We start from the raw sequence: 26118 nt of genomic DNA, 5'->3' as shown, positions 1-26118 counted from the left end.
TGGCTTTTCCCGTGAAGCGAAAACAGAGTGTCAAGTTGGTGGCGCAAAGCCCACGGCGAGGAACGCGGCCGAAAGAATCACCGAACCCAAAGAAGGTTGCTTCCTTTGGAAACATCCACGCTTATGAGGTACCCCGGGGGGCCGCAAGTAAGCCACATTAACCACTTTCCTACCTTGGATTACATGGGTTTTGTTAGCTGCATGCAAATCCGCCGAGGTTCTGGAGCTGTTGCAGGGACCCTTTTTTTTTCGCTTTGTGGCAGAGCGCGGGCGCTTCCTCTAACTATACCATGTACGCTAGAGAGCTTGGCTGTGAACCAAAAGGAGGCCATCAAGTTCCCCGAATAGATTGCCCGCAGGAGAGAGCCTAGTGTCGTATGACTGGTAACAGATCTGACCAACAGCAGCGTCAAGGGGAAGCAACAAGTCGCTGCAGCAGGCTTGTTGCGACTGAGATCAGCCTCCCTCCCTCAAAGAGCTGGCGAAGGCTGTTAAAGAAGTTAGAAGTATGTCTCAGGAAACCCGTGTGTAAGCTGCCTTGCCTTGCCTTGTGTGTAAAGGGCCACGCCGGCTCACCGCACGTGTGCAGAAGCACAACCCTCACTTATCGGGCCGTCCAACAACAGGATAGCCATTTAGTTACAACGACGTAGCATTCACAAATGAGTCTAGACATGCTCTGGATTTTTTGACAGCCGTGAGCGCTGCCCTGTCCCCACAGACGCCAAGGAAAACCCAATCTTTCCGCCCGCACACACCCCCTCCTTCCGCGGAACTCGATGCAGTCCATCCAGTCAAGGTCAGATGTGCGGTTTCTACTAGTTAATACTTATGTCCGTTGACCCTTGCGCGTCGCGCGCGGAGCCGCTACCCTGACACCATGCGACGTTTCGCAAAGCACCGACTGGCGAATCGTTTTCCTGGAAAGGCCTATTTGGGCCTGCTTCTCCGTCAAAGGAGGGTGTGAGATTATTACACCACCTGTCGCTCGACTGAAAGTCGCTTTTGACCTTGCCAAATGACCCCAACGCGACTGGTAAGGCGATGGGAGGGTCACGCAGGTGGGCGTAAAAGGACATCTGTAACAGAGGGGGGTGTATACCAGATGAGATCCTCAGATATATTTATGTAGCCCTTCCCATTTTATTTTCCCCTTGAGCGATCTAGATGTTGAGTTCAAACTTGTATATACCTGTTGATTTTTCAGCTCTAGTATCCTTCCACTCCTTTTACTACTTGTTTTACCTTTGCTCAGCGTGCCGGTCTCTTAACAACAATATACCCCCCGGAACCAATACCAACTACATCCGAGAAGCTAGTCAGCATGGTAAAGTCTGGTTTCGTCTCGTCTCTTCTGTCCCTGGCGGCCATCGCTAGTGCATGGGACGCGCCCGGCTATGGTGGTTTCAATCTCGTCTGGCAGGACAACTTTGGCGGCAGCGGTGGCCAGCTTCCCAACGAGGGCAACTGGAACATCATCACCGGCCACCTGAATGTCAACAACGAACTCGAGGTGTACCAGCGTGACCCCCGTAACCTGCAGCTAAGCGGCGGCAGCACCCTGCAGATTGTTCCCTGGAGGAACGGGGACGGCTGGACGTCTGGCCGCATGGAGTCCAAGTACACCTTTACACCCCAGGCGGGTAGGCTCACCCGCGTGGAGGCCGTCATCCGCTTCGGCACCAACAGCATCAACAACAAGCAGGGGATCTGGCCTGCCTGGTGGATGCTCGGCGACGCCATCCGCCACGGTGTGCAGTGGCCGAGATGCGGCGAGCTTGATATCCTCGAGACGGTCAACGGACAGCTCATCGGGCACGGTACCATGCACTGCGACACATTCCCTGGCGGAATCTGCAACGAGGGCAATGGTATCGGCGCTTCCGTCAACTTCCCCAACCAAGACTGGCACACCTGGCGCCTGGAGGTGGACCTCCGTCCCGGAAACTGGGTTGACCAGAGCATTGTCTGGTACCTAGACGGCCAGGAGTTCCATCGCATCACTGGCGGCCGCATCAATAACTACGACATTTGGCGTTCTGTTGCTCAGAGCCCCCTCTTCTTTATCCTCAACGTCGCTGTTGGTGGGAACTGGGTAAGCCCGCTCTTCCTCTTTTCTCGTACTGTGAGATGAAAAATCTTGATGCTGACAATATTGCAGCCCGGTAGCCCCAACGGAGACACTCAGGACGGCTATGGCAGCATGATGGAAGTCGGCTACACTGCCCACTATGTCAGCCAGTAAACCATTGCACCGTTCGAATGAGTTACGCTTTAGAGCCCAACTGGTTTGGCAAGCGCAAGGCGGACTCCCGTCTTGTATTCTCGGTTTCTCTTGACTTTTTTTTTCTCTTCTCAGTCTATATTTTCCACGGTCGCCTCGATGCGCCGTTGTCCATACTTTCAATCGCTTCTTCTAAACCAGTATATATGCAATCACGAGAAATATAAACTGTACATATTCTAAACTCCTCTGTCCATAATGTCTAGGGTTAAATGCGATGCTAAGCCTGTGCTCTCTCACTACACTTTCAACTCTTCCATGGATTGTAAGAGGTCTTGGACTTTTTGTTCTGTTTGGAGCTGCCTCTGATCCTGCAGCTCGTACATGGTCTGCATCTGTTCCACCATGAATGGCTTGAGCGGCGCCTTCTTGGCTGCCCGATAATCATACACAGCAATGTCTTCGAAGAAACGAGCAGCAAGGCGCTTGTGTTTGTGCGAATAAGCAACTGCTTCCATAAAAATCCTATCAGACGTGCTATCCGGCCTTTTTACAAGCTTGTGCAGCACCGTGACCTGGTCCGGAAACGTTATCGGCTGCGAGAGCACAAGGCGAGATCCGCCAGTTAGCTATTTGACGAACTAGGAGGGCAACATCAGATCATCGACTTACGACTTTATAGTCGGTTCGAATGCTGGCAAGAATCAGCCCAATGCTTCGTGGCGACATGAGTTCTGTGACTTCATGCCGAAGTTCCGGGGGTACTTGGGCGGCAATGTTCATCACCCAGTTGACGCGAGAAGATTCTGCAAACCGGTTGTACATGACATTGTTTACATGGCCTATGCAGATTAGGCTCGTATCTCAGCTTTTTAGAAAGATGTGATAATCATACCCTATAATATAGTGGTTAGCATGCCCAGGTAGTAAATCTCATACTTTCCATTAAAAACCACTTACCATTGAATCCTGTTTGGCGAATGCGAGCAAGAGATTAGTGGTACGATTCTAGTTGATCGGCAGATTTGGGATAAATTACCATATCTCCCCAGGCAATATTATGCCTGTCCAGCCCTCTCCATTGGGGTTCAATGAGGAAACCCTCGCGACCTGCCGAGAGATTGAGCCAGTGCTGGTCCAGATAGCTCATGTGATGCTTCAGCTGTGCGACCACTTTTGGCTCTTCTGCCCGTTTGGAGATGCCCGATGATAGACGGTTGCGCATATCCGAGAGCCATCGCGAATTGGGTGCCGTCTCTGCCGCCCCTGTCGACGTAGCCGCAGATGCATTGTCTCTGCGCACGTAGCTGCTACTGAAGGCGCGTCGCGTGGCACCACGGCACTGGCCCACGCGAAAGCGCATCAATTGGTGTTTCGGTACCATGCCTGAGCTCTTCCTGGTTTATACAGAAGCGACAAATGATGTATTCCGTGGGTTGGCTGTTTTGGGAAGACCTGGGCGACGATGTTTGGTTTGGAAATAGAACGGACTTCCGGCCGACCAGCGGCTCGTGTCGGCTCTAATGGTCTTGGGACCCACCGACGTCACCGGCGCCCTTCGGGGCCGTCGCCGACTTCGCTCCATCATGATGCACCTGAAGGGACCTGAAAACGAAAATAAAAGGGCTGGGAAACAATGGTTTGGGGGAAATGTTACAAATTGTGTCGTTGTTTCTATTATCCTGGGAGCCCTCTTTACCATTGTCGATTTTCTGAGAGTACTTCCTTTTCAAAGACTATCAGACATGCATGGTAGCTTCATCACTTTTTCAGATTGGGCATTTGGTATTTCTCTAGGTCCTTCAACGAGATGTACAGCTTCTATGAGCTTGATCAAGTGCATCTCAAGGAAAACTGCATAATTGATTACATGAATGATGAACACATCCAGTTTGGCGGCACAGGCTAGGCGCTAGTTACAGGCTTGTTTCCACAGCATCTCTAATGGCTTCTTCAAGCTCAACTTTGCCACGGACTACATCCAGCTTCTCAACCCCATCAGAACCGGGGGAGGCTATACCTCCGGGGAGGAACGACGAAGACATTTCTACCCAGATGCCTACGAGGCTTGGCGGGAGGATGGTGCTGAAGAAGTCGGCCATTTTGTCCTTTGCAATGGCCTTTACTGTCACTCGCTTCTTCATTGTGTCGCAAAAGGCGGCTCGCACATCGTTGGGCGAGTATTCTCTGGGACCGTGCAAGGCAAAAACGTAGGGCTTTACGGGCGGCGCATGGGTCGACAGCAGCCCTGTCGCAAAGGCCGACCCAATGTCTTGGACGGCAATCATGGGAATCCGGAACTCGAGCGGCGTGATGACCGAGTTGAAATACGGGTTCGTGTCTCTGAGCGTGTGGGCGTTGAAGAGGGTCCAGTTCTCCATGAAATATGCGCATCTGACAAACAGAATCTCTGGAACATTGGTGCCTCGAAAGATCTTCTCTGCGATATGATTTGTTTTGATTTCGCCCTGTTGCAGCATATCAGTGTTGCCGATCGCACCGCGGCTCTGTAGTTGGCACCTACAACGCCTTCGTCAAACTCGGCGCCCAAGCTGCTGAGCAGCATGAGCCGCTGAACCCCACCAGCCCTCTCAACAGCATCTTTGACATTCCTCGATACTTGTTCTGCTTTTGCAAAAGGATCCTCTCCGCTCAAGAATGGCGGCGTGCTTGTCATCACGGCATCTGAGCCGCTGAGCTCCAATGAGGATGCGTCCTCGATGTCGCCGTAGAGTGCTTTAAAATTATCATGGGACTTGAACTCTTCGGGAACTTTGGCAAGATCTCGGTAGACACCGCACACCTCCAGGTCGTTCGACTCTTTCTTCAGAAGCTCTCGAATGGTTGCCGCTGATGTCTGGGGCCCCGCTGGGACAATGGTGATGCGCATTGTTGGAAAATTGATACAGCTGCAGAATGCTGTATGAGTGATGTGCGAACAGTAAGAATGTCTCAACTATCTGGAGAAGCTCTTCTTTATAAGAGCTTTCTAGATGAGAAGGGAAAAGATGGCAATTGCCACCCGTTCAATACAGATCTGCAGTGGTACTCAGCTGCTAGTGCTTTATCCTGTTGCCACCAGAATCTGGGGTAAGCATGGTAGTATCCCATCACACGCCATCGACATTGATGCCTCCAGTTCACGGTGGAATTAAATCCGGCTCAAAATACAACAAGGAAGATATCATGTTTATCAAGCAAAGATTACCATGTAAATAAAAAGGTATCGTACGAAATTATGCCAACCTAGCAGCGTAACCCACATCATGTCTTACTCCAGCATTCCAATCCCAGCATAGCGAATGTACTTGAAGAAATTGCAAAGTCGAATATACAGCCGCCACACGTGAACGTGTGCCCTTATTTAGCGTGAATATTTGCAGCACTGGGCCTGCGGCTTGCTGACGGGGTGCCACGGGGGGTCTGACGAGGGGTGACGCGGCTTTCACCAAAGAAGCGGTGCTGCTGGCTGTATCGGCGCTCGGCTCCGGGTCGCTGCTCGGTGCCGGAGGCTTTGGAGCCTAGAATTATTGTTAATGCGAGTCCTTTGATGATGAACAGAAAGTCGGATGCTTACCTCGGCGACTATCGTGGATGACGCTAGGGCGACGGCCAGGATGCTCTTGCTCTTGGCGCGCGGATGCGAGTTGCTGAGCAAAGGGGGAGCGGTGTCGCAAAACGGGCCCTTTCCAGTAGATGATGTAAACCGCAATGACCAGAACGAAAGAGATACAGAACAGGATGGTAGATGCATATTCCAGGTTCTTTCCGCTCGACGCGCCGATGTTGCTGAAGAAGGGAACGGCGGGAATGGTCAAAACACCAGCCAGGAAGTCACGCTGTTGAAAAATGTTAGCATCCAGTTCCGGGTATTGGTATATAGAGTTCAACTTACAGCCCAGCCGTTGCCACCTGTAGCGGAAGCAGAGTAGGGACCATAGGCGCAAATCATGTAATCAATGGTAGCCATGTAGATGGCGTAGTTGGCGATGCCAACAATGGCAGCAAAGACCATGGAGCCGATCCAGTGGATGGGGGGTCCCTGAATAGTCCAAGCGAAGCCAATTAGACCAATGGGCAAGCAGGGGGCTGTGTAAAGCAGGAACCAGAGGCGCGATTCGTACTGCGCACGCTCGTCATTGGGCTTGGCCTCGCGCTCCTTGATGTTGCGCTTGATGGCAGGAATGAAGAGTAACCAGGCAAGAAGGTAGCCGACACCGATGGGGATGAACGAGAGGCCGATCTGCACCTTGGTGAAGTGCCATTGGTCGTATACAAGACCAAAAGATTGGATGAACATGAAGATGAGGGCATCAGAGAAGCCAGAGAGCAGAGACAGGACCAGGACGATGGGCTCGGTGAGGAACATCTTGAAGGGTCGAGCCCAGGTGGACAGAATCTCACGGACGGAGAAGCGGTCCCTGTACGGGACGAGCTCATCGGGGCCCCAGATATTTTCTCCGTTCTGGGTGCGGCGACGCTTCGCAATGCGGTTCATCATGATGGTGGTGCGGGTTTCGGGAACGGTCAAGAAGTGGACAATCTGGACGAAACCGCCGAGAATGAGCTGCACCCACATGGCCCATCTAGAATACCGCTAGTTAGCATGGAATGGGTTGACAATAACCATGGACCCCCTTTTTGGGGGGAAGGGGTCATTGAATAGAATTGGGTGTGATTCTTACCTCCAGTGAAGATACTGCTCGACAAAGCCGCCGACGATGGGTCCGAGGACCGAACCACCGACCGACGAGAAGACGACGTAGGCGACGGCGTACTGCTGGTTGTCGGCCTCCCACATGTCGGCGATCATGCCGAGGGTGACGGAGCCGCCGGCGGAGGACAGGCCGCCGAGGGCGCGGCCGACCATGATGGAGGCAAAGTTGGGGGCGAGAGCGACGGGCAGCTGCCAGATGTTGACGAGGAAGAGCGAGAGCTGGAGGACGGGCCAGCGGCCAAACTCCTCGGACCAGGGGGCCCAGAGCTCGCAGCCAAAGGCGTAGAGGACGAGGAAGATCATGGCGCCGCAGCGGCCGGCCTGCAGGCTGACGCCAAAGTCGTGCTTGATGCCCTCGAGGGCGTTGGAGTAGAGCGACGTGTTGAAGTTCATCGACACCTGCACCCAGAAGATGACGGTGAGGATGTACCACTTGCGCCACGTCGGGAACGAGTAGCCGAGCTCCTCGTAGCAGTCGTCCTCGGTGATTTCGTACTTGTCGTACGTGCCGAGCTTCTCCAGCTTGGTCCCGTGGCCGCCGCCACCGACGCCGACGACGGCGCCGTCTGCGGAATCGCTGCTCCCCGCGCCGTAATCCACGGCCTTTTCTGCGGGCGGCGGCGCATGGTCGCCGCCGGAGTGGTCCTTGAGCAGCTCGTTGGCGCGCTCCAGATCATCTCGGTTCATGACCTGGGGAGGGTCTTCTGAGAAATGTGTTGTAGGCATCTTGACGGATCCAAAGATAAGAGGGGATGGATGGACAGAGCCCGAAAGGGAATCGGGGGGGGGGGGGGGGGGAGAAAGTGATGCTTGTTTTGCTGCCCTTTGATTTCTGTCGTGTTAGTGAGGGAGTGGCAAGGATATAATAAGCCCTCTTCTTTTTGTAGAGAAGGAAGAGATTGGTCACACACGCGCCCGCTGGAAGAAGGGAAGGGAGAGAATGTCCCAAAGATGACCGCAGGCGGCCGAGCTTAATATCATCATCTCACTTGAACGGACCAGAACCGGCTTTGTTTTCTTATTAGTCCTCCTCCTGGGGGGGCGGACCAATTCTCCACCGTCCGTCCATGGAAAATGCCATTGCCAAAGTGACATCATGTCTCGCATCGAAGATCGCTAACGCGGTTGCGGCCTAGCACTCTCTCGACGACGCTTGCCCTCACCTCGACGGGCGCGGCGGAGACTTTGCATTGTTCCGTTGACATGATTATTACGACCAGTAAGCATACTAAAGAGTAAAGAAAAAAAAGGAACTCGATGTGCTAAGAATTGCCCACCGGCTGACCGCTGCAGAGAGTTTGGGGAGAGAAGGATGCAGAAAAACTGAGAGAGAGGACCAGCCATGGGTAATTCCCCTTTACGAGACCAAGACTCCCAAGGCGCCTGTTTCCATCCTTTCCCCGTCCCAAAGTAAAAAAAAGGTAACATGAGGAATGCGACAAACCCCGGAGCCACAGCAACAGCTGAAGAGAAACCGAGGCCAGACCAACTCATTGTACGGTCTCGGCCTTGTTGCAAGACATTGAGACCAGAAACGTGCATTCGCTCAGCAACCCAAGACAACTTCAACAACGATGTCTCTGATACCTGATACTCCAACGATTGGCCTTGGCTCTTGGCGATTCCCCGTCAGCCGTCCCTCCCTCCCTCCCTCTCCCAAGTCGGCAGTCACGGCTTGGCGTCCACTAGCAAGGGTCAGTAGTGACCTTTTTTTTTTTCCTCTTCTCTTTTTCTTCGCCAGACGGGCCCATCAAAGTATGCGGCCCCTCAAGACAACGCCACCCGAATCTACTTGGCGTCAGCGCCGGAATTTAGCAACTGGGGGTGTGCGGCAAGGCCCCCCCCCCCCTCTCCAATGTTCTTGGACATATGGTAAAAGTGCTCCGGGGGCGGCAGCCAAGTTCTTGGGCGAGAGGAGAGGGAAGAAGAAAAAAAAGGTTCTGGATTCGGTCGTGTTTTACTATCATTTGAATCGACTACCGTCCTCGGTCGGTCCGAAAGCCTCTCACCATTCCATCTCGTCTGCATGCGTAGAGAGGTTTCTTGATAGAGTAAAAAAAAAAAAACTTTTGCAGACGGGTGCGGTGCGGAAAATCAAGCGATTTCTTCTTGTGCAAACAGGGCGCCATGTATGGTGATCGTGTGCGCCTTTGCAGCTTCTCACCATCTCCGTGCAAGCATTCTGCGCCCCCCCCCCCCCCCATCAGTTCAATCTCCATAATGCTAGTCCCGGCCGCTCCGCCGTCGCTCGTCGCTAATAACTTGTAAGAATAGACTGGAGAAAGAATTAAACAAACTAGGGGAAATATGAAAGAGTGGACGTCGACTGTCAGTTGGTTCAAAACTCCCCCCACACACACCAAGCGGCCCTCTCCAACACCAATAGGAAAAGTTTTTATACTGCTGCCTGTTTATATGTTGCAAAGTCGATCCATAAGACACGACAATATGATGATACTAGTACGTGGAGACGTCTTTTTTTTTTGTCTCTCGTCTTTCGTTTTGCCAGGGTTGTCGAGAATCGTTGAGTCGGGTACACTGGCGAAATTATGGCACTCAACAATGCAACAAGTGAATGGATCCTTTTCCCAGCCAGACCAAAGGGTTCGCCAGCGTTGTAGTGCATGTTACCAGTGAGCCTCTACTTAGTTAGTTGGCTAAGCGGGATTCCAGGGTCGTCGTAAGAAAACCCCCCCTTGCCCCTCCTGCCTTGGAGTACTTGATGTCAGATTAATGAGAGAGAGTATCTAGGTCACAATGCGGTGAGCGCTGGGGGTAGATACTGGAACAAATGCGTGATCGGGTATCGCAAAAAAGAGCCTTCGAACCCGTGTATACAGACCCCCGGCATTGCACAATGCATGGCAAAGATGGGTTAGGAGAAAGCCCAAGTAATTAATTGGTCCACTTCAGAACGGTTCGCTCGAGTACTCGGCCTAGACGATTACTTAGTAGTATTAGCGTATTGTCATTACTCGTACTCAAAAACAGGACCTTCTTTGCTTCTCTCGTTCACCTCCGTGCACGCTTGCAGGTTGAGGATCGACGGACGTCATGGCATCTGGCGGTGGCGCCGGTAGCCTCGTCAAGGAGCAGGGAATAAAAAAAACGCCACCATTGCGCCCCCGTTTTGGCCTTGTCCGTTGTTCAGGGATGTCCTTGTAGATGGCTAGCAGCTAGCAAACAAGGCGAGAATCGCTTTTCCATCTCTTTCGGGACCTACAGAATACTTGGTCGCTGTCTGGCTTCTTCGCATTTGATCACCGGCGCTAAGCGCTGAGGGGGAGAAACAAAGGGAGTTACAAGTCGCGCGATTCTGCGGCTCATGAGTAGCACGAGGACCATAAACTTTAAAACTTCTTTGGGCTGTCTGCCGCGTGCTGATGGCGCTGCTCGTGTGAGAGTCAAAAGTTTGTCAGCCCTCCTTTGTAACGTCATGACTGACGTCATGCGTCATGGTAAACAGGGGTCAAACGCATTGTACTCAAGTAGTTCCGGAGATGCCCAAACACCCTTCTACAACGGCTCGGATTGATTCAACAGTTTACTCCTAGGAGATCTCGCAGTGGACTTTTTTCCTCGTTCGCGCTGTCTGGAAAGTAAATAGAATACATGCCAGGGCTAAGTAGCCACGCTCAACCGCCGCCAGCCGCAGAGTCTACTACACGAATACTGCATATCCTTTACTTTTTTCTTCGCTTTGGCCCTGAGTTGTACCTTTTTTCAAGTGGTCGATTGTGTAGAGCGCTTTGGACTTGCCCGTGCCTTCCGGCGCTCGTCACGATGACAACATTACCCGCGAACCCTTGAAACCGGGCGTCTTTACACCGTAGAGTCGGACCCGAGGGCGCCGGAAACGAAGTCCTGGAGGTCAGTATTGCGATGGAACGTTCAAGTGTCACTATTGGTGCGTATTACATATAATTTACGAAAGAGATGTATATACATGATTGGCTTTTTCCCCTGGGCTTTTATCTAATTACATTATTCCGCTTGCGAGTCCTTCAAAAAGTGACATCCTTGCCCGACTTGGCACTCTCCAGGATGGCTTCGAGGATGCGAAGAACATCACGCGCCTCGGTGGCCTTGACAGGGACAAGCTCCTCCTTGCCCGTCTCAATGGCCTTGCCAAAGGCATGGTAAAAGGTTGTGTACGTCTCGGGCTTCAGGTCCGGCACCGGGGCGACGGAGGCCTTTCCGTCGGCATCGACGACCGTGAGGCGCATGCTCTCGGGCTTGTCCTTGCCGAAGCCGTCCACCGTGGGCTTGGCGCCGGCCTTGAGCTGATCCTCCTGGGGATCGAGGCCGACCTTGCGGAAACTGCCCTTGTCCCCGCGGACCCAGAAGCGCAGCTGGTCGACCTCGGCGCTGAGGGCGCTGATGCGGACGTGGACGAGCTTACCGTCAGGGTAGGTGAGCTCGGCGACGACGGCGTCCGGGTTGTTGAAGTCGGGCTTGCCGGCGCGCTGGGACAGCAGGCGGCCATGAACGGACTGGGGAAGGCCGAAGAGCACGTAGGCCTGGTCGACGAGGTGGGTGCCGAGGTCGAAGAGGGCGCTTCCGCCCTGGGGGATGCCCAGCTCGCCCTTCCAGTTGGTAGCGGCGGCCGCCTTGTAGCGGTCAAAGTGCGTGTTGAACTCGAGGACGCGGCCGAGGGTGCCTTGGGCGAGGAGATGACGGACGGTGAGAAAGTCCGAGTCCCAGCGGCGGTTCTGGTAGACGCAGATGAGGCGGGTGTTGGCGCGGGCGATAGCAATGAGCTCGTCGGCCTCGGCAGACGTGGGCACGAAAGGCTTCTCGGTCAGGACGTGCTTGCCGGCCTCGAGGGCGGCCTTGGTCAGGGCAAAGTGGTTGTCGGGCGGGGTTGTGACTACGACGACGTCGACGGCGGGATCGGCGAGGAGGTCACCGACGTCGGTGTAGTGCTTGGCCTCGGGATGGTCGGCAGGTGCCGAGTTGCCGTCCTTGGGGCTGCGCTGGACAATGGCATGGAGCTTGAACTGCGGCGTGATGGTGATGAAGGGGATGTGGAAGATTTTGGCGGACATGCTAGAAGACGAGGGGAGACGTGGTCAGCCATTGCGGCAGGAGAAGAGGGACTGCCACTCGAAGCGTTGCATCATGAGGCTCGAACACTGAAGCTTTCCGGATGGATTGAATCGTTGTGATGGGCAATGCGTGACGCAGCTTGTCATGGCGGGGGATAGAATGAGAGGGAGGGGGAGGGGGAGGGGTGAGGGGTCGAGATGGGACACAAACTTACCCATATCCAATGACACCGACGTTGAAGGTCTTGGTGGCCATTGTGCGTGTATATGTGGTGTGTAGCGTGTGTTTCTTGGAATGTACGGTTACAATTGTGAGCGAAACGATGGAGAGGGGACAGTCGCGTCTTAATATACGAAGCTTGAAAAAGCCCGACGACAAGAAGAACCAAAGGTTACGACGGTGATGGGCTTAATAATTGGAGATGCGAGGCGGAAACGTCAGCGCTGTATTGGTCTGGATAGAGAGCTCTACAGTGGGTCAGGTACCCAGTGTAGGTAACTACCTACCTAGGTACCCTGCCTACCTTAGCTACTGCTAAACCTAACTAGATGTCTGGTGAACTCGGTTACTCAACAGCCAGGGCGTGCTGAGCAATTGGTAAAATACATGTTCCTTGCATACACATCATTTCAGGCAAGACACCTCAGAGCCCATCACCCTACCTAGGTAGATACTGGGCATATCGAGCATTGGTACTCCTTAGCTGATTGACGCTAGAGTAGGCCTGCAGTTGGCTTCCCACAATCTACAGGATCCACGGCGGCGTTTCAGGGCACTACCCCCCACGGTAATAGTCAAGATGGACATGCTTGACGACACAGGAAGTTGTATAGTTGTCTACCACGGTCATGGACGTAAGAAAAAAATAGACAAACATCTTGTACATCTTATTGAATACAAGACTTTAATCTCAAAGTAGGCCGTTGATCCACACAAGTAGTCAGCACTCCTTTTCCATCCATTCGTATACCACCACCACTTGACCCCCACGGCAGTACTCGGCACGCCGACAGCGCCATCCAGCAGCATAACTGCGCTAAAATACAGCTTCTATAATTTGTCCTAGAGCACTCGTCTAGCACTCGTCCAGCACTCTTCCAGCACGTACATAGGTACCTAGGTACCCTAGTATCTAGTGGAGGAGGTCGTTTCGTCCCTTCAGCGCAGAAAAGGCCCGACTGGTCGCTCGCCCAGACCCGCCACCAACTCCATCCGTACCCTCAAACATCTACGGTCTACAGTCTAGACAACTTTGATTTCCAATCCTTGACTGGTTTTCCAACGTTGCCGGTGCCCCTAGCGATGGATCTTCTATACAGTGCACGAAACATCCCGCCACATTATCAAGCTTTGAGTCACTCGCCGGACGACCAGCGATGAACGGACCGATGCCCGTGCTGTCCACCGCGGGACAAACGCCGCTCTCCAGCAACATACATCCTTCTTATTTTGTTTCCTCCGCATGGCATCTTTTCTCTCGGCCGGTGCATTGACTGGTGGATCGCTTATCGCCCAAGATCGCTTATAGGCAATTTCTGCCGCGTTACAATGCATTAACTGCCGTGCTGGGTTGGGGTGAGCCCCATGCTATTCGATCCCCGCAGCCAACTGCCTGTCGCCCTAGTTCGCTCACGGACATGTTCCCGGTAGGATGATCCTGCCCTCGTTGCTCAAACGGAGGCGTGGTTGGCAACGTTCACGGCGGCTATCACGAAAACGCACTCTGGCAGCCGTGTGTTAGCATTGTCCAATGCGATACTCGGGATAAGCCCGTGCACGTGCAGGACAGGACAGCCCCCAGGTGTGCCGCGCAAGATACGCAGTACTGACTGGTAGTTGATATAAGTCTTGGGCAGCTTCTAACCAGCACACGCGCAAGCTTCGCAAACGTCTCCCGTCACAACATTTATATGTGTTCCAGCATATAGACCTCTTTTTCTCGTATTCATACCACTGGAATTGACAATACTGCGAATGCTGAACTGCTTAACGGCCTTTCCTCGGTGTGCACTGCGTGCAGTTGCTGCGGCGGATTGGCTTGGCGTGCCCTCGAGCCTTTGCAATTTCCGTCCGCTGCACACACAGAAACGGGGTTTTCCATCTCTCTTCGCCCATGTACCTACACTTTCTATCGCGTCTTCGTCATGGTGGTAATGCGCAGTACGATGAAATGTTTGAGCGTTTCATTTTTGTGCTCTAAAGGCGGCAAGTTCCCATCACAGCGCATCATCACTGACTCCAAGTTTATGCGATTCAATCCGTCATTATTGTGGCCATCATTGACTTGTCTCCCAGATTCCTGGCTACTCAGCAAGGTCTCGATTTTGATTTTGAAAAAAGAAATTGGCCATCAAAACGAATTTTAAGTCACCTGGTGGCTGGCCATGCCTACCAACACAAAATAGGGTGTCAACCATGTATCTAATGACCAACCATATATGTAAACGTTGCATTTTATCTATGCAACCGCGCAAGAATCTCAATCTCTTCTTCACACGGAGCAATTCCCAAAGCCTCACAAGCATCGCCCACGACTCAGGGTCAGGGCTTACATTGCATGTTCATTGTGGCCCAGATCTTTTCACGGTCAATTCTCATTTTATCGCTGAATAGTCAAGCTTAATGTCCACAATGGTGCTTACGATAGCTCGTTGTTGGCATCGCACGCAGGAGAATCTACAAGGTTTCGAGGTAGGCATGGCGCGGGCTCGACCGCGTTGGCCATCGTCTTGGTCCTACTAACCTACACTTAGAAAGGGACTATAACGTTTATTTACTTAGAGAACCTAGCAGGATAATAACTACTAATAAGAAGGAGAAGCTATAAGAGTATAAAGAAACCTCCCTAACGTTAAAAAGTATATTTATATATAATTAAATATAAATATATAGAGATATATAGCTATATAAAGGGGGCTACTAATAAACTAGTAGGGGAGGGGTAGTGATAATTCTAGATACTATTACTATTACTACCTTAATTAGGTTTATCTTATAATATACCTTACTTACCTCTATTAGATCTTTATAGGTTAGTATTAAGATATAGAAAAAGGCCTTAGACTCTAGATAGTCTGTTTTTATATATAATTTCTAGGTATTTAAGGGGGACCCCTTTATTAGGCGTCCCTACGTCCCTTTTCTCTTTCTGGATTTAATCAACGCCATCACATGACGATTCTGGGCACTGCGTAACATCTGGTTACCATCTTTTGCGGAGTAGGAGTGCAACTGCAGAGAGCGCGTAGGTCAGCCTGATTTGCATGGAGCAACCAACGTGGAATGATTGTGAATGCGCGCGCCCTGGACAAGAAGCTACACGATACATCTCGAGGCTGGGGGGTTTTTGCCCACGCAATCATGCCAGAACAGCACAATAAACCACCACGGCGTCTGGAAGCTGCCAGTGTTGGCCCTCTGCTTCACCACGTCACCTCGCCAGACGGAAAGCTCGCGCCGTTGATCTTGCAGTGCTTCCAGGATGTGCGAGAGCTGCCCCCTACACGCCAGTGGCAGCGCCTCGGCGCAATGCCCCCGTCGCCGGCCACCTTGCTCGGGAGGCTGACCTACTGGATCGCGGCGCCCATTCTCCGGCCGGGCACCATGGACGTCAATCTATCCAGCGTCCCGGCCGTCGCCGAGGCCGCGCTTCGGCTCCTGGTGGCTCTTCCCCTGTCGTCCTTGATGGTATGTAGTTTTTAGCCCCCGATTGATGGGCGGTGTCTCCCTGCTAAATCCCTTTTATTTTTCGCTTTTAGTTTCACGGTTTCGAGTTTATGAGCCCCCCATTTCATTCTTTTTACATCAACTCGGTTGGCCTGAGTGCAGGCCCAGACCATCGATATCAACCGGTGTGGCACAGAGGGGGTGGTGCTCACAGAGCCACGAGGGACGGCAGCAGAACTGCCCAGCGTCGCCCGTTGTACACGGATGATGTCAACTTGGAGGATGCCGGAGCCGGGGCCGGAGCTGGAGCCGAGCCGGAGCTGCTGGATGACGCCACGGCTGGCCAAGATGATGCATCCGCCATTTTGCTAATAAATAACAACCAAGGTTTGCCAAACAGCGACCAAGGTTTGCTCAACATCGACCAAGGCATCGCATGCCGCCCCAGATACCTGTGCCGCATCGCGGACAACAGTGCCAAGGGATACGAGGTCATCAACGTTGCCGAGTTCATCGGCCGACACGGCTCCGCCGGCCTCGGCTTCGTCTTTGTCTCCTACACGCGGCGGCAGTTCCGCGTCTCCACCGACGCCGAGATCGACGCCTACCCGTACCCAGACGAGGCCACGCGCGAGGCGAACCGCACGCTCGCCGCCGAGGACCGCAGGCTCCTGGCCCGGTGGGGCATACACGCCGCCAGGGCGGCCGGCAGGCAGGCGTTTTGGCTCGACTTTGAGTGCGTGCGCGAGAGCGAAGCCTCGGCGCGGTCCGTGAGCAGGAGCGACGACGTCTACCGCATCTGCGACGTGGTCCGCGCGGCGCACTCCATGATCATCGCCACGGGGCCGCCCGCGCAGCAAAAGGTCCGGGCCATCATGGATGGGGAGCACTTTGCCGAGCCCGCGAGGCGGCAGCTCCGGCAGCAGCCGGCGGCGGCGGCGGCGGCGGCCGAGCAGTGGCTCCGGGAATGGGGCTCGCGGCTCTGGACGCTCCCCGAGCTGCTCCTCTGCCCGCGAGACCATGGCATCAACATCTACGTCCTCGGCCGGGACGACATGGAAGAACAGCAGCAGCCCGAGACCATTGACAAGCGCAACTTTCCCGAGCGGGCCTGGGACGACGCCGGCCTCGTCAAGGAGCTGGTGCACCACTACGAGGCCTCGGCCATCCTGTCGCCCGTGCGCCTCATGGAGACGGCGCTCGAGTGCTTCGCCCGCCGCGGCACCGACCCCTTCAGCGCCGGCGACGTCGCGTACGCGCTCATGGGCCTGTTCCCCATGAGCCAGCGGCCGGCCGTCCGGCGGGGCGACACGTGGTTCCAGGCCTTTGCCAGGCTGTCGCTCAAGAAGGAAAACGACGGGGGCGACGTCCTGAGCCGCATGATTGGCATGTTCCCGCCCGAGCCGAGGGATGGTGAGAAGCTGCCGGCGCTGCGGCTGCACAGGGACCGATGGGGTGCCAAAATGCACGACATGCACGCGACCGTCCACGTGGTCGGGCTGGCGGCGGACGCCCCCGAGACGCTCCTCATCAACCACGCTCCGAGCGCCGCGATCCGCTGGGACGGCTTCGACGGCGTCAATGTGCGGCTGGGCGAGCTGCCGCGGAGCCTTATCATGCTGGGCCTCGTCGGCTGGTTTGCCGTCATGTCCATGGGGGCGCTCGTGCGTCTGCTGGCCCCCGAATACGTGTCGGATGACGAGGCGGCGGCGGGCTCCAAGCTGGCCGCGCTTTGCTTCACGGTGGGCTCGCTGGGCCTGTTTGCGCCGGTCGTGTACCTGTGGTGGCAGACTAGGCCGTGGCCGCGGACCATGAAGGCCCAGCTGACGGGCATCGAGGGCCACGTCGACGCGGCGACGGTGGAGAGGCATCTCTGGGGGTGCAACCACGGACGTCTGGCCCATGTTGCCCCGAGCGGCGGTGCTGCTGCTGCCGCCGCTGCCCATCACGGCGGCGCCGGCGACACGAGCGGCGGCGCCGCCGAGGGAGAGGACAATCGTACCCCTGCCGCGGAGGACAGCAACACGAGCGCCGGCACCCGAGGAGATGGCATCCTCGCTGCTGCCGCTGCTGCCAACCAAGGAAATGACGGCAACGCTGCCGCCGAGGGAGCTCGCCAAACCACCACCAACCCGGCCCCCTCCGCGGCACCACCACCCCGCGCGGCGGCCGCCGAGGCGGAATCCAAGTTTACGCTGGTCGACACGCACATGATGACGGTCACGCACATCCACGCCCGCAGGCCGCCCGTGGCCCTGTTCATCGTCGGCAGCGAGGGCGGGCACGAGAGGGCGATCCTGTGCTCGTACGACTGGCGCGACGACACCTTTGAGCGGGAGACGGTCGTGCGGGTCCGGCCCAGGATGCTCGAATCGATGAGGCGCCTCGACAACTTTCGGCTGCGGCTGTCGGGAAATGATGCAATTGACGCGAGTGATGAGGCAGTGACTGCCTCGGCCGGGGCGTTGCTAAGCAGCGATGCGCTTGCAGGAGACGGGGTTTCAAGATGGAGACTGGAGCTGATGTTTGTGACACTTGTTTTTGTAAGTTTTTTTTTTAAAACCCTTTCTTTTTTTTTTGTACACATATTCAACAGGCAACAATGCTAACAAAAAGGATGATGCAACCTGGGGCAGCTGGCGCTGGGAATGCTGTCGCGGTTCAACTGGGCTGTCGATGCTGTCTACGAGGAATACCGCAACAGTCAGGTGGTGGTTTATGCCGCTGCATTTGTCGCCATGCAACCTCTGTCCTTTATTCTGTTGAAAAGGCTCCCAATTACACGATTCTTTACACAGCTCGCCTTTTTGAACGGTAAGCCTGCTCACCTTCTAACCCCCCATCACCGTTATATACTGCTGGGCCTAACACGAGTCTTTCCCATACAGGAGCCCTGCCCGCACTGCTGACCCTGGTCCCTCACGAGGCCCCCTGGTCACCGGGCGGCCTCGCCCGCGAGGCTATCCTCGGAGCCGCAGAGGGCCTCTTCTTCCCCGCGCTCCTCGCCGTGCTCTGCTCGTGGTGGTGGCTGTCCCCCGGCGCGCTGGCGGCCCGCTCGCTGCTCCTCGTCGTCCTCTCGGGCTTCCTCCCGGCCTGGTTCCTGTTTCTGGCTGATGACGACGGCGACGACGAGAGGGACCTCCAGTACCTCGTGTACCTGGTGGCGGCGTGCTCGCTGCTCCTTCACGTGGCCGTCGCGGTGCTGGGCCGGAATCGGGTCGGCCGGCCGGAGGAGGTGGGTTGGGTGCCGGCCACGGCCAGGAGGAGGCTCGGGCAGCCGCTCGCGCGCGGGCCTGCGCCGGACGACCCGTGGTGGCGGCCGACGGCTTGGGCGAGTGTTGCTCCCTTGCCAGTATGGAAAAGAGTGCAGGCTGCCGTGGAATTTCGTCGACACTCGTCTCGACAACGCAAAAAGTACATGATTCCCGGGATTTTGTTTCTCGTGTCGATGCTGGTATACACGGGCACTCTCCCGCCAGAATTCTTCAATTCCTATCGGGACGAGGCAGCAAGGGGGCAACTCGAGCACCTGCACTGGTTCATGGCCATGGCCGCGATCCTCGTCGCCGCCTCCAGTCTTTTGGTTGCCTTTTTTGAGCAGAGTATTGGTAAGTGCTACACCCCTCATCAACTTGTGCTCTGCAGCCAGGCAGCCTATTCGGCCAATCACATGCTAATTGGTCGCATGTCCGTTGCTACATTGAAGCGCCCCTTGCCATCTTGATAGTCGGCCTGTGCTTTATTGGAAAGTTTTGCTATGCCCGATACGCAGATTGGATAGACTGGCTCACCGACACTCGTGTCGTGTTTTTCCCATGTAAGTTTAGCCTGCGTCCCACTGCATGGGGTCTGTCTTCAATCATTATCTGAGTGTCGTTCCTTGCGCTGACATTGCATCTTTCTTTGCTGTAGTGATGCTAGTGTTGTGCAATTCGCTACGGGAATCGGCCGTCTGGAAACTATGGACCAATTCCATGATGCTCTCTGGCATGGGCATTGGCGTAATACTTAGTACTACTCGTGTAGAGCTCGAGTACGAAGAGGTGTGGGAGGTTGGCAACACTGTCGCCATGTGTTTGTTGGCAGGTCTTGCGGTGTACAAGCGAATAAGCCAGCCCCGCGGCTATATTAATCTAGACTAGATGGGATTGAAGCAAGCGCCACCATACCAGCGTTGATATGCCGCACAAAAGGCGTTTCGAAAAATGCTGGAAACATGTTGTTGTCCGCATGCCGGTAGACAGGGGTGAATCGACGAGGAAGAAGCGCGACTGGATTGTTTCTGCACGCAGAGGTCACCATGTTCCCAGAATTGTTCATTGAAAACTCCACTTCTGCCGGTGTCATGACGGTATTTCTGCTAATATTAACGCGTGCATGGCACTTCATAGAGGTGATGTGCAACTGTAATAGAGTAGCAACCAGCAACGGCGTTTCGTTGCGTGCTCAAAATGTCTGTAGTGCTTTGATGGACCACAAGCAGGAACCACAAGTACCGTTGTTATAACCGCCGCAGCGCACGTTGTAAAAAAATCTAAAATGTAAAAATAAAAAGGCTCTCACTAGTTATCCTTGGCGAATGGAAGAGGAATACTTGATTCACCTTTGTCTGTATGTACCCTGGTCCCTGGATAGTTAATTGTAAGCTAGAAAAACTCTGTCAGCGGCGTTGACACACTTGATCATTGCTAGTGCAAAACCACACATCAGTTGTTTATCTCACATTTCTCGATGGAGATGACTAGAGAGAATCATCATGGGCATGGGTAAGCAGTGTTGTGTCGATTGCCGACCGTATTTCGCATTGCTCGGCTTGGCAACGTTCAGCCTTACAGCACCATTTCGCAGATTGCGCACCCAAGGCTGAGCCTAAAATCCGTCAGCCTCCACCGAGCTGAAATGCTCTCTCAGTGAATTGCCACGAACGGTGTGAGTGTTTACTGGCTGGGGGTCATGTATCAAGGCGCAGGGCCACTCAGCCACGCCTGCGCCAACATTCTCTTTTATACATCATACGCCCTTGTAACAACTTCAACACCAGAAACATCATGTAGTTGTTTTTTTTTTTTTAATTTTTCTGTTTTGCTTCTGCAAACCATGACTCACAGGAGAAAAGAACCAGTGGACAAGTCGCAGCACTGTCATACGTGCCGGCGTCAACGGCTGCGCTGCGACGGCGTCCGCCCGACCTGCAATAAGTGCGTCGCTCGCGGCGTCGACTGCCTCGGCTACGGCACGCAGGCGCTGCTCTGGGTGCAGCCCAAATCGCACCACGTGAAACCGGCAGCGGCGGCGTCAAAAGGCGAACCGGCGCGTCCGCAGCGGCAGCGGCAGGATGGAGAAGAGATGGTGATGGTGCCGGCCGACGACGGGCCGACGACGCCGCCGCCGCCCCGGAAAAAAGGCCGCCCCAAGCTTGTGCTGATGCAGCGCACGGAGTCGGAGCTCGCCATGCCCAACGGAGACGGCTTGGATCTGACGAGAGCGCCCAAGGCTGCGCAGCTCAACGCCTACCTCAAGGTCATGAAGATGCGCGGCTTCCGTGACGAGTACCTGTGGCGCCGCAAGATTGTCCTCAGTCCGGCTCTGGACCCGGAGGGCTACCAACTACAGCGGCTCATCATCGATTCGCTACGTTACTGTATGCCGGCAAGAAGTATCGAGACAAATGGCACCCTACTAACATGCTGCTCTGTTTGCTTCTCTCCCCTTTCTTGTAGATGACGACCATGTTTGTTCGGATCTGGTGCTTTTCGACACCCCGACCAACCCGTTCCGTGTACTCGTCGAGTTTTGGAGCTACCTGCCCGACGTTGTCGCGAACCCGCTCGTCTCCATCTCCGCCGTCCACCGCATCAGCAAGACGCAGTCTGCCCTCGAAGTCGCCGCCTACGTGCCGGGGTACAAGTACGAGCTTCGCCGAAACCGGCTCCTGTCCGTCAAGCACCCCCTCGTCCCCGTCGTCTTCCGGCATCAGCAGCGAATGGCCGGCGCGCTCGCCGCCATGGTGGCGGACCCAAACATTAGCGAGCATCGTGGTCTCCTCGAGGCCACCACGACCATGATTCTCTGTGAAGTACGTGAAAGAAGAAAAAAGAGGGGTACGGGGGGCGCAGGGGAAGCATGACCAGTTGGACATGAACCGTTGTCTAGTCTGATGCATTTTTCTCGCACTCACCACTATTAGCATGCCGTGTAACTGACCAGAATGGGGGAAACACTAGGTACAGCAATCGCTCTTTGGTGATTGGGACAAACATTTGCTAGGAGCGCAGGCCATCATCGCCGCCCGAGGAGGGATTGAGGCTTTCGCGTTGGAAAAGTTGAATCCCGTCAACTTTGATTTGTGCACAGTCATGCAGTAGGTGCACCGGGCTGCCATACAGACGCGGGAGCAGGTCAGAGGCTAGCTAACCCAGCGAATAGGATCGAGGTGATGCGAGATATTGGGTCGCCGTCATGTCTCTTGCGACCCAAGAAAGACATGTATCAAGACTACCTGAAGCATGTCATACCAATCTATCAAGAAGGTTGGCTCTCAGCGTTTCCTTGCACGGATTTCTTAATGAGTGCCCTGATGCGCATCAATATGGCTCGCTACGATGATTACCAGGACCTCGGAGGCGTCTTGACGAAACTCCACCTACGGCGCACCCTGCTCGAAGACATTGTCGCTTTTTCTCCCACGACGTGGCTCGATGAGCGCACGGCGCAGCTCGCCCACGTCTTTGGGTCGCGCGCCAAGGAGGCCGAAAACGGGGGCAGCACGCGATCGGCTCTCCTAGACCTGATCCAGTCGCTGCACATGTCTGTCATGGTGTACGCCATCCGAACGTTGTTCCTAGACCAGGGCGTCTACGCGCTGATAGGGGAAGCCGATGCCCCGCAAGGGACGGCTCTCGCCGAGCGCGACGAGCGCTTGCGAGGTGGCGGCGGCGGCGTCATCGACCTGCAGCAGGTGGAAGCGGCGGCGCTTGGGGTGCTCGACGCCTCGCTGCGGCGCGTCTGGGAGACGGAGCGCGCGTCACCCGACTGGTTCGGCAAGTTCACCGTTTGGCCGCTGTTTATGCTGGGCATATCCCTCGACCCGGCCACGACACCGGACGAGACCAAGGACTTTATATGCAAGTCTCTGCTTCGACTCGGCCACCATATGGGGAGCATGGCCTACAAGGACGCGATCTGGGCCATGCAGCATACATGGGCGCGGACCGAGAAACGCGGGCGCCGCTCGGCCTGGCTGGAGGAGCTGCCTCTGGACGTCTTGCCCGGACTCTTTTTCATGTAAGCTGTTAGCCGAACGTGGGCATTGGCTGCACAGTCTGTCTGTATGCGAAAACGTTGGGGAGAGAGTTGCCGATATGCCAGGAGTGGGAGATGCCGACGCGCGAGAGCGTAGGAATGCCTACTTGGAATGCGAAAAGACCTTGGAGAGAGGCGGAAAAGCTGAAACCGGGCCCGAGTAACCAGCGCACGATTGATTCGTACACTCTTCAGGGGGTCGCCGATGCCGACGCTGAGCCACGTCTGTCGCCGCCGCCGAGGACGCTGAGCCACGTTTCTCACGCAGTTCCACGATGCTACCCCTGGGCTATATCTTCTGACACCTGCTCATCATGATATGCCGCGTACTATGTTCTCCATTCCTACGACAGCGACAGGACCACTACCGACCTCGTGGACTGTTGTTCTTCGGCCTGATAACCCACCCAACAATCACATAGTTGAACCCACACGTATCAGACGTACAGAGCAAGGGGGCTGGAAGCTGAGTCCTCGCTCCGGCTGCGTGTACCAAACAGGCGCAAATAAAAAAAATGAAGAAGAATGACAACGCAGAGCGTGTGTCAAAAGATGATTACCGGAAACAGTGACTGCCGAATTTCATGCTTGTGTAAAGTTTGCGCTGAACACATCTCAAAACATCGTCGTAACTGTCAGTCATTGTCTATCGGGAAAAATGCCATGACGACCAACTTGAGTCAGTTGGGGTCAAAACCCATGCCTACACCCATGTCAACACCCATGCTTTTCTTTTATGCACGACTCCACGCCAGCGGTCGGGTTAATATCAGTAAGAGGTCAATGCCTATTTCGGCACCCTGTGGGGTCGGACAATACTGAGTATAACCCTGCGATACGTGCCTTGTGAAACCCCTTGCGAGGCGCTCCGCTAAATCCTGTTGGGGATCAGGAAGGGGTCGGCAGGTTGGTGGCTCGTCAGTACGGACATGCGTCTCTTTCTGTTCAAGACCGGGCTGGTAGTCAACAAGCTCATTGCGCTGCCAATTATCCAAAGGTTCCTTGCAAGGTGAGAGATTGCAAACGGATTGTCAATTCTCGCGAAAAGATGAACCCACTGCCTCTGCCCTCGACGTCGCCTCATTTGCTGGTCCTCGCGGCCCAGGACGGCGAAGCCGGTTCGCCAACAAACGTAGCAAGCAGCCTGGCAACTTCCAAGATTAAGAGGATTTCGAGGTGGACTCGATCAATGTGCCTAGTTTCGTTCCATACTATGTAGTTCATTTCACGGCATATCCCACGGATTGCCCCTACCGGCTGACACTTACTCGTGAATCCGTTGAACCATTCTTTATAATGAGCGACTAATTCTCGGGTTCTTGGAAGCTCGTCACTTCTTGGTTCTCACAGCATCTTCGACTTTGACTCTCGTTTCACGCCTCCTCCTCGCCATTTTTGTATATTTTGAAGACATCTTCTTGACCCTCGAAGATGCGTTTCTCTTTGGTACCCCTAGCGCTGATGCTCACCGCAGCAGCTCAGAGTGATCAAGTTGAGGACGGGACTTTGCGTTGCGGTACAGAACCTGCAAACGCCACTGTTGCTAGCGACAGGTTCCCGGCAGAACAGCTGGAGAGGCGGGCACGCCGGCCAATCAATATTGATGTCTACATGCACTTTGTGGCACCAGATGACACCTATCCGGAAAGGACTGTACGCCGTGTCTCTACCTGTTCATGAAGAGAGAGATGCTAATATAACTCATAGCTCCGCAGAGCTGCCCAAAGGCAGCTGGACGTTTTGAATGACGCGTTTCGCCCGTCCGGAATCTCATTCACGATGCCAGATGTCTTGTTCTGGGTCGATCCCGCCTATTCCACCCTGCGCATCGGCAGCAATCTCGTCTCCCTGATCCAAAAGTACCGCCGGGGCGGGGTCGACACCCTGAACCTGTTCGTTCCCATGTCGCAGGGCGGAGCGCTGGGCTCCGGCGCGTGCGTGTCCTTTGACGACGTCTTCACGCGCCGCAGCGTCGACCAGACCGCCGACGGCTGCTCCGTCTCCTCCATGACGCTGCCCGGCAGCATCTCCGCCCGGTACAACGAGGGCAAGACGGCCGTCCACGAGGTCGGCCACTGGCTGGGGCTCCTTCACACCTTTGACGGCGGCTGCGACGGGCCGGGCGACCACATCTCCGACACCCCCGCCCAGGCCTACGCCACCTTTACGTGCGATGAGGGGCAAGACACTTGCCCGTCGCAGCCGGGTCTGGATCCTATCCACAACTACATGGGATACTCCCCAGAGTAAGTTGAACACTGACCCTTCCTTCATCATGACCCATCTCGAAATTCTAATGCGCCAAAAAAGCTCTTGTATGACGGAATTTACTCGACACCAATCACAAATTATGCACTACAGCTGGAACAACTTCCGCAAGTAGACGCGGCAAAGCTGTTGTAGAGTGTGGGTGAATCTTGGGTTAATGGTGTGATGGCTTAGGCGCAATGTTGGCGTTGGGCATGGTCGTTTATTGGAAGACGAGTTGCTGGCCTTGTACTTATAGAAAGAAAGAAACAAAGAAGAAAACTAACGCATAGAAATTTTCTAATATCCGTGGCTGAATCAAACGCTTATTGTGTAAAATTCGTAGCCCTGACGTCACAGGCGCGCTTGAAACAACCTCGGGGGAGGCGCTTATACTGGTATTGGCAGGGCGGGCAATCAAGACCTCTTCAACTGCTCCACGCGAAAACAAGAAAAGCCGACCACAACAGGCTGTCATAAGTCCAGGAGAGAAGAACGAATCTACAGCCGAGCAATCTACAACAAATTGTTGGTGACCTATTCAGTTTAGCACCGATCCGAGCTCCTTCGGCGCGGAGTGGCGATAGGCTGGGGTAGGTGGAAGTGGATCAGAGGTAAATCCGAGCAAATCACCACCAAATCCTCATACAATCTGACTGCCTTGCTCGGAATTACCCTGCAGGTCACTGCAGGGCCAAGCGGGCACTGTTGGCGAGGGAGTGCGCGGTCAGAGGACCCCACAGTGATGCTATACCTCTCGCAGCAGCTTGAGCGGCAAGCAAGGTGACTGTCAAGTCCTACGGTTACTACGTCATGGTTGAGGGGTCGAGGGTCATTAAAGATGGATTGTATTCGTTGTATGGTCTAAGATGAATAATGATATGCCAATATTGTGATCAAACGCCTCATTACG

At 54.7% G+C, this 26118-nt stretch overlaps 9 protein-coding genes across 9 annotated transcripts; 4 read left to right on the top strand and 5 right to left on the bottom strand.

The window, feature by feature from the left end:
- Window positions 1-1324: 1324 nt before the first annotated feature.
- Window positions 1325-2245, top strand: V2A60_002905 (concanavalin A-like lectin/glucanase domain-containing protein; the record flags this gene model as incomplete). The annotated part of the gene is made up of 2 exons (XM_083254249.1): window positions 1325-2095; window positions 2162-2245. The coding sequence occupies 2 exons, from the start codon at window positions 1325-1327 to the stop codon at window positions 2243-2245; spliced, it is 855 nt and encodes a 284-aa protein (XP_083110375.1).
- A 278-nt stretch (window positions 2246-2523) lies between these two features.
- Window positions 2524-3049, bottom strand: V2A60_002904 (thioesterase family protein; the record flags this gene model as incomplete). The annotated part of the gene is made up of 2 exons (XM_083254248.1): window positions 2524-2820; window positions 2897-3049. The coding sequence occupies 2 exons, from the start codon at window positions 3047-3049 to the stop codon at window positions 2524-2526; spliced, it is 450 nt and encodes a 149-aa protein (XP_083110374.1).
- Window positions 3050-3096: 47 nt separating this feature from the next.
- V2A60_002903 (uncharacterized protein) lies at window positions 3097-3608 on the bottom strand (the record flags this gene model as incomplete). Its single annotated transcript, XM_083254247.1, has 3 exons — window positions 3097-3120; window positions 3185-3193; window positions 3264-3608. The coding sequence occupies 3 exons, from the start codon at window positions 3606-3608 to the stop codon at window positions 3097-3099; spliced, it is 378 nt and encodes a 125-aa protein (XP_083110373.1).
- Window positions 3609-4140: 532 nt separating this feature from the next.
- On the bottom strand, window positions 4141-5114 carry V2A60_002902 (uncharacterized protein; the record flags this gene model as incomplete). The annotated part of the gene is made up of 2 exons (XM_083254246.1): window positions 4141-4692; window positions 4749-5114. The coding sequence occupies 2 exons, from the start codon at window positions 5112-5114 to the stop codon at window positions 4141-4143; spliced, it is 918 nt and encodes a 305-aa protein (XP_083110372.1).
- Window positions 5115-5584: 470 nt separating this feature from the next.
- V2A60_002901 (major facilitator superfamily domain-containing protein) lies at window positions 5585-7667 on the bottom strand (the record flags this gene model as incomplete). The annotated part of the gene is made up of 4 exons (XM_083254245.1): window positions 5585-5745; window positions 5802-6063; window positions 6120-6810; window positions 6910-7667. 4 exons carry the CDS (start codon window positions 7665-7667, stop codon window positions 5585-5587), a joined length of 1872 nt encoding a protein of 623 aa, XP_083110371.1.
- Window positions 7668-10945: 3278 nt separating this feature from the next.
- Window positions 10946-12245, bottom strand: V2A60_002900 (uncharacterized protein; the record flags this gene model as incomplete). Its single annotated transcript, XM_083254244.1, has 2 exons — window positions 10946-11990; window positions 12205-12245. The coding sequence occupies 2 exons, from the start codon at window positions 12243-12245 to the stop codon at window positions 10946-10948; spliced, it is 1086 nt and encodes a 361-aa protein (XP_083110370.1).
- A 3105-nt stretch (window positions 12246-15350) lies between these two features.
- V2A60_002899 (uncharacterized protein) lies at window positions 15351-19798 on the top strand (the record flags this gene model as incomplete). The annotated part of the gene is made up of 6 exons (XM_083254243.1): window positions 15351-15677; window positions 15749-18199; window positions 18293-18470; window positions 18545-19264; window positions 19363-19473; window positions 19569-19798. The coding sequence occupies 6 exons, from the start codon at window positions 15351-15353 to the stop codon at window positions 19796-19798; spliced, it is 4017 nt and encodes a 1338-aa protein (XP_083110369.1).
- A 955-nt stretch (window positions 19799-20753) lies between these two features.
- On the top strand, window positions 20754-22944 carry V2A60_002898 (Zn(II)2Cys6 transcription factor; the record flags this gene model as incomplete). Its single annotated transcript, XM_083254242.1, has 4 exons — window positions 20754-21297; window positions 21377-21732; window positions 21881-22017; window positions 22083-22944. The coding sequence occupies 4 exons, from the start codon at window positions 20754-20756 to the stop codon at window positions 22942-22944; spliced, it is 1899 nt and encodes a 632-aa protein (XP_083110368.1).
- A 1445-nt stretch (window positions 22945-24389) lies between these two features.
- On the top strand, window positions 24390-25341 carry V2A60_002897 (zinc metalloprotease; the record flags this gene model as incomplete). The annotated part of the gene is made up of 3 exons (XM_083254241.1): window positions 24390-24611; window positions 24666-25204; window positions 25269-25341. The coding sequence occupies 3 exons, from the start codon at window positions 24390-24392 to the stop codon at window positions 25339-25341; spliced, it is 834 nt and encodes a 277-aa protein (XP_083110367.1).
- Window positions 25342-26118: the final 777 nt, after the last annotated feature.

The sequence above is a fragment of the Cordyceps javanica genome, chromosome 2 (genome assembly GCF_051103115.1).
Source record: "Cordyceps javanica chromosome 2, complete sequence".
NCBI classification, from domain to species: Eukaryota; Fungi; Ascomycota; class Sordariomycetes; order Hypocreales; family Cordycipitaceae; genus Cordyceps; species Cordyceps javanica.
Note: the sequence above shows the minus strand (reverse complement) of the source record. Positions and strands in the feature narration are given on the sequence as shown.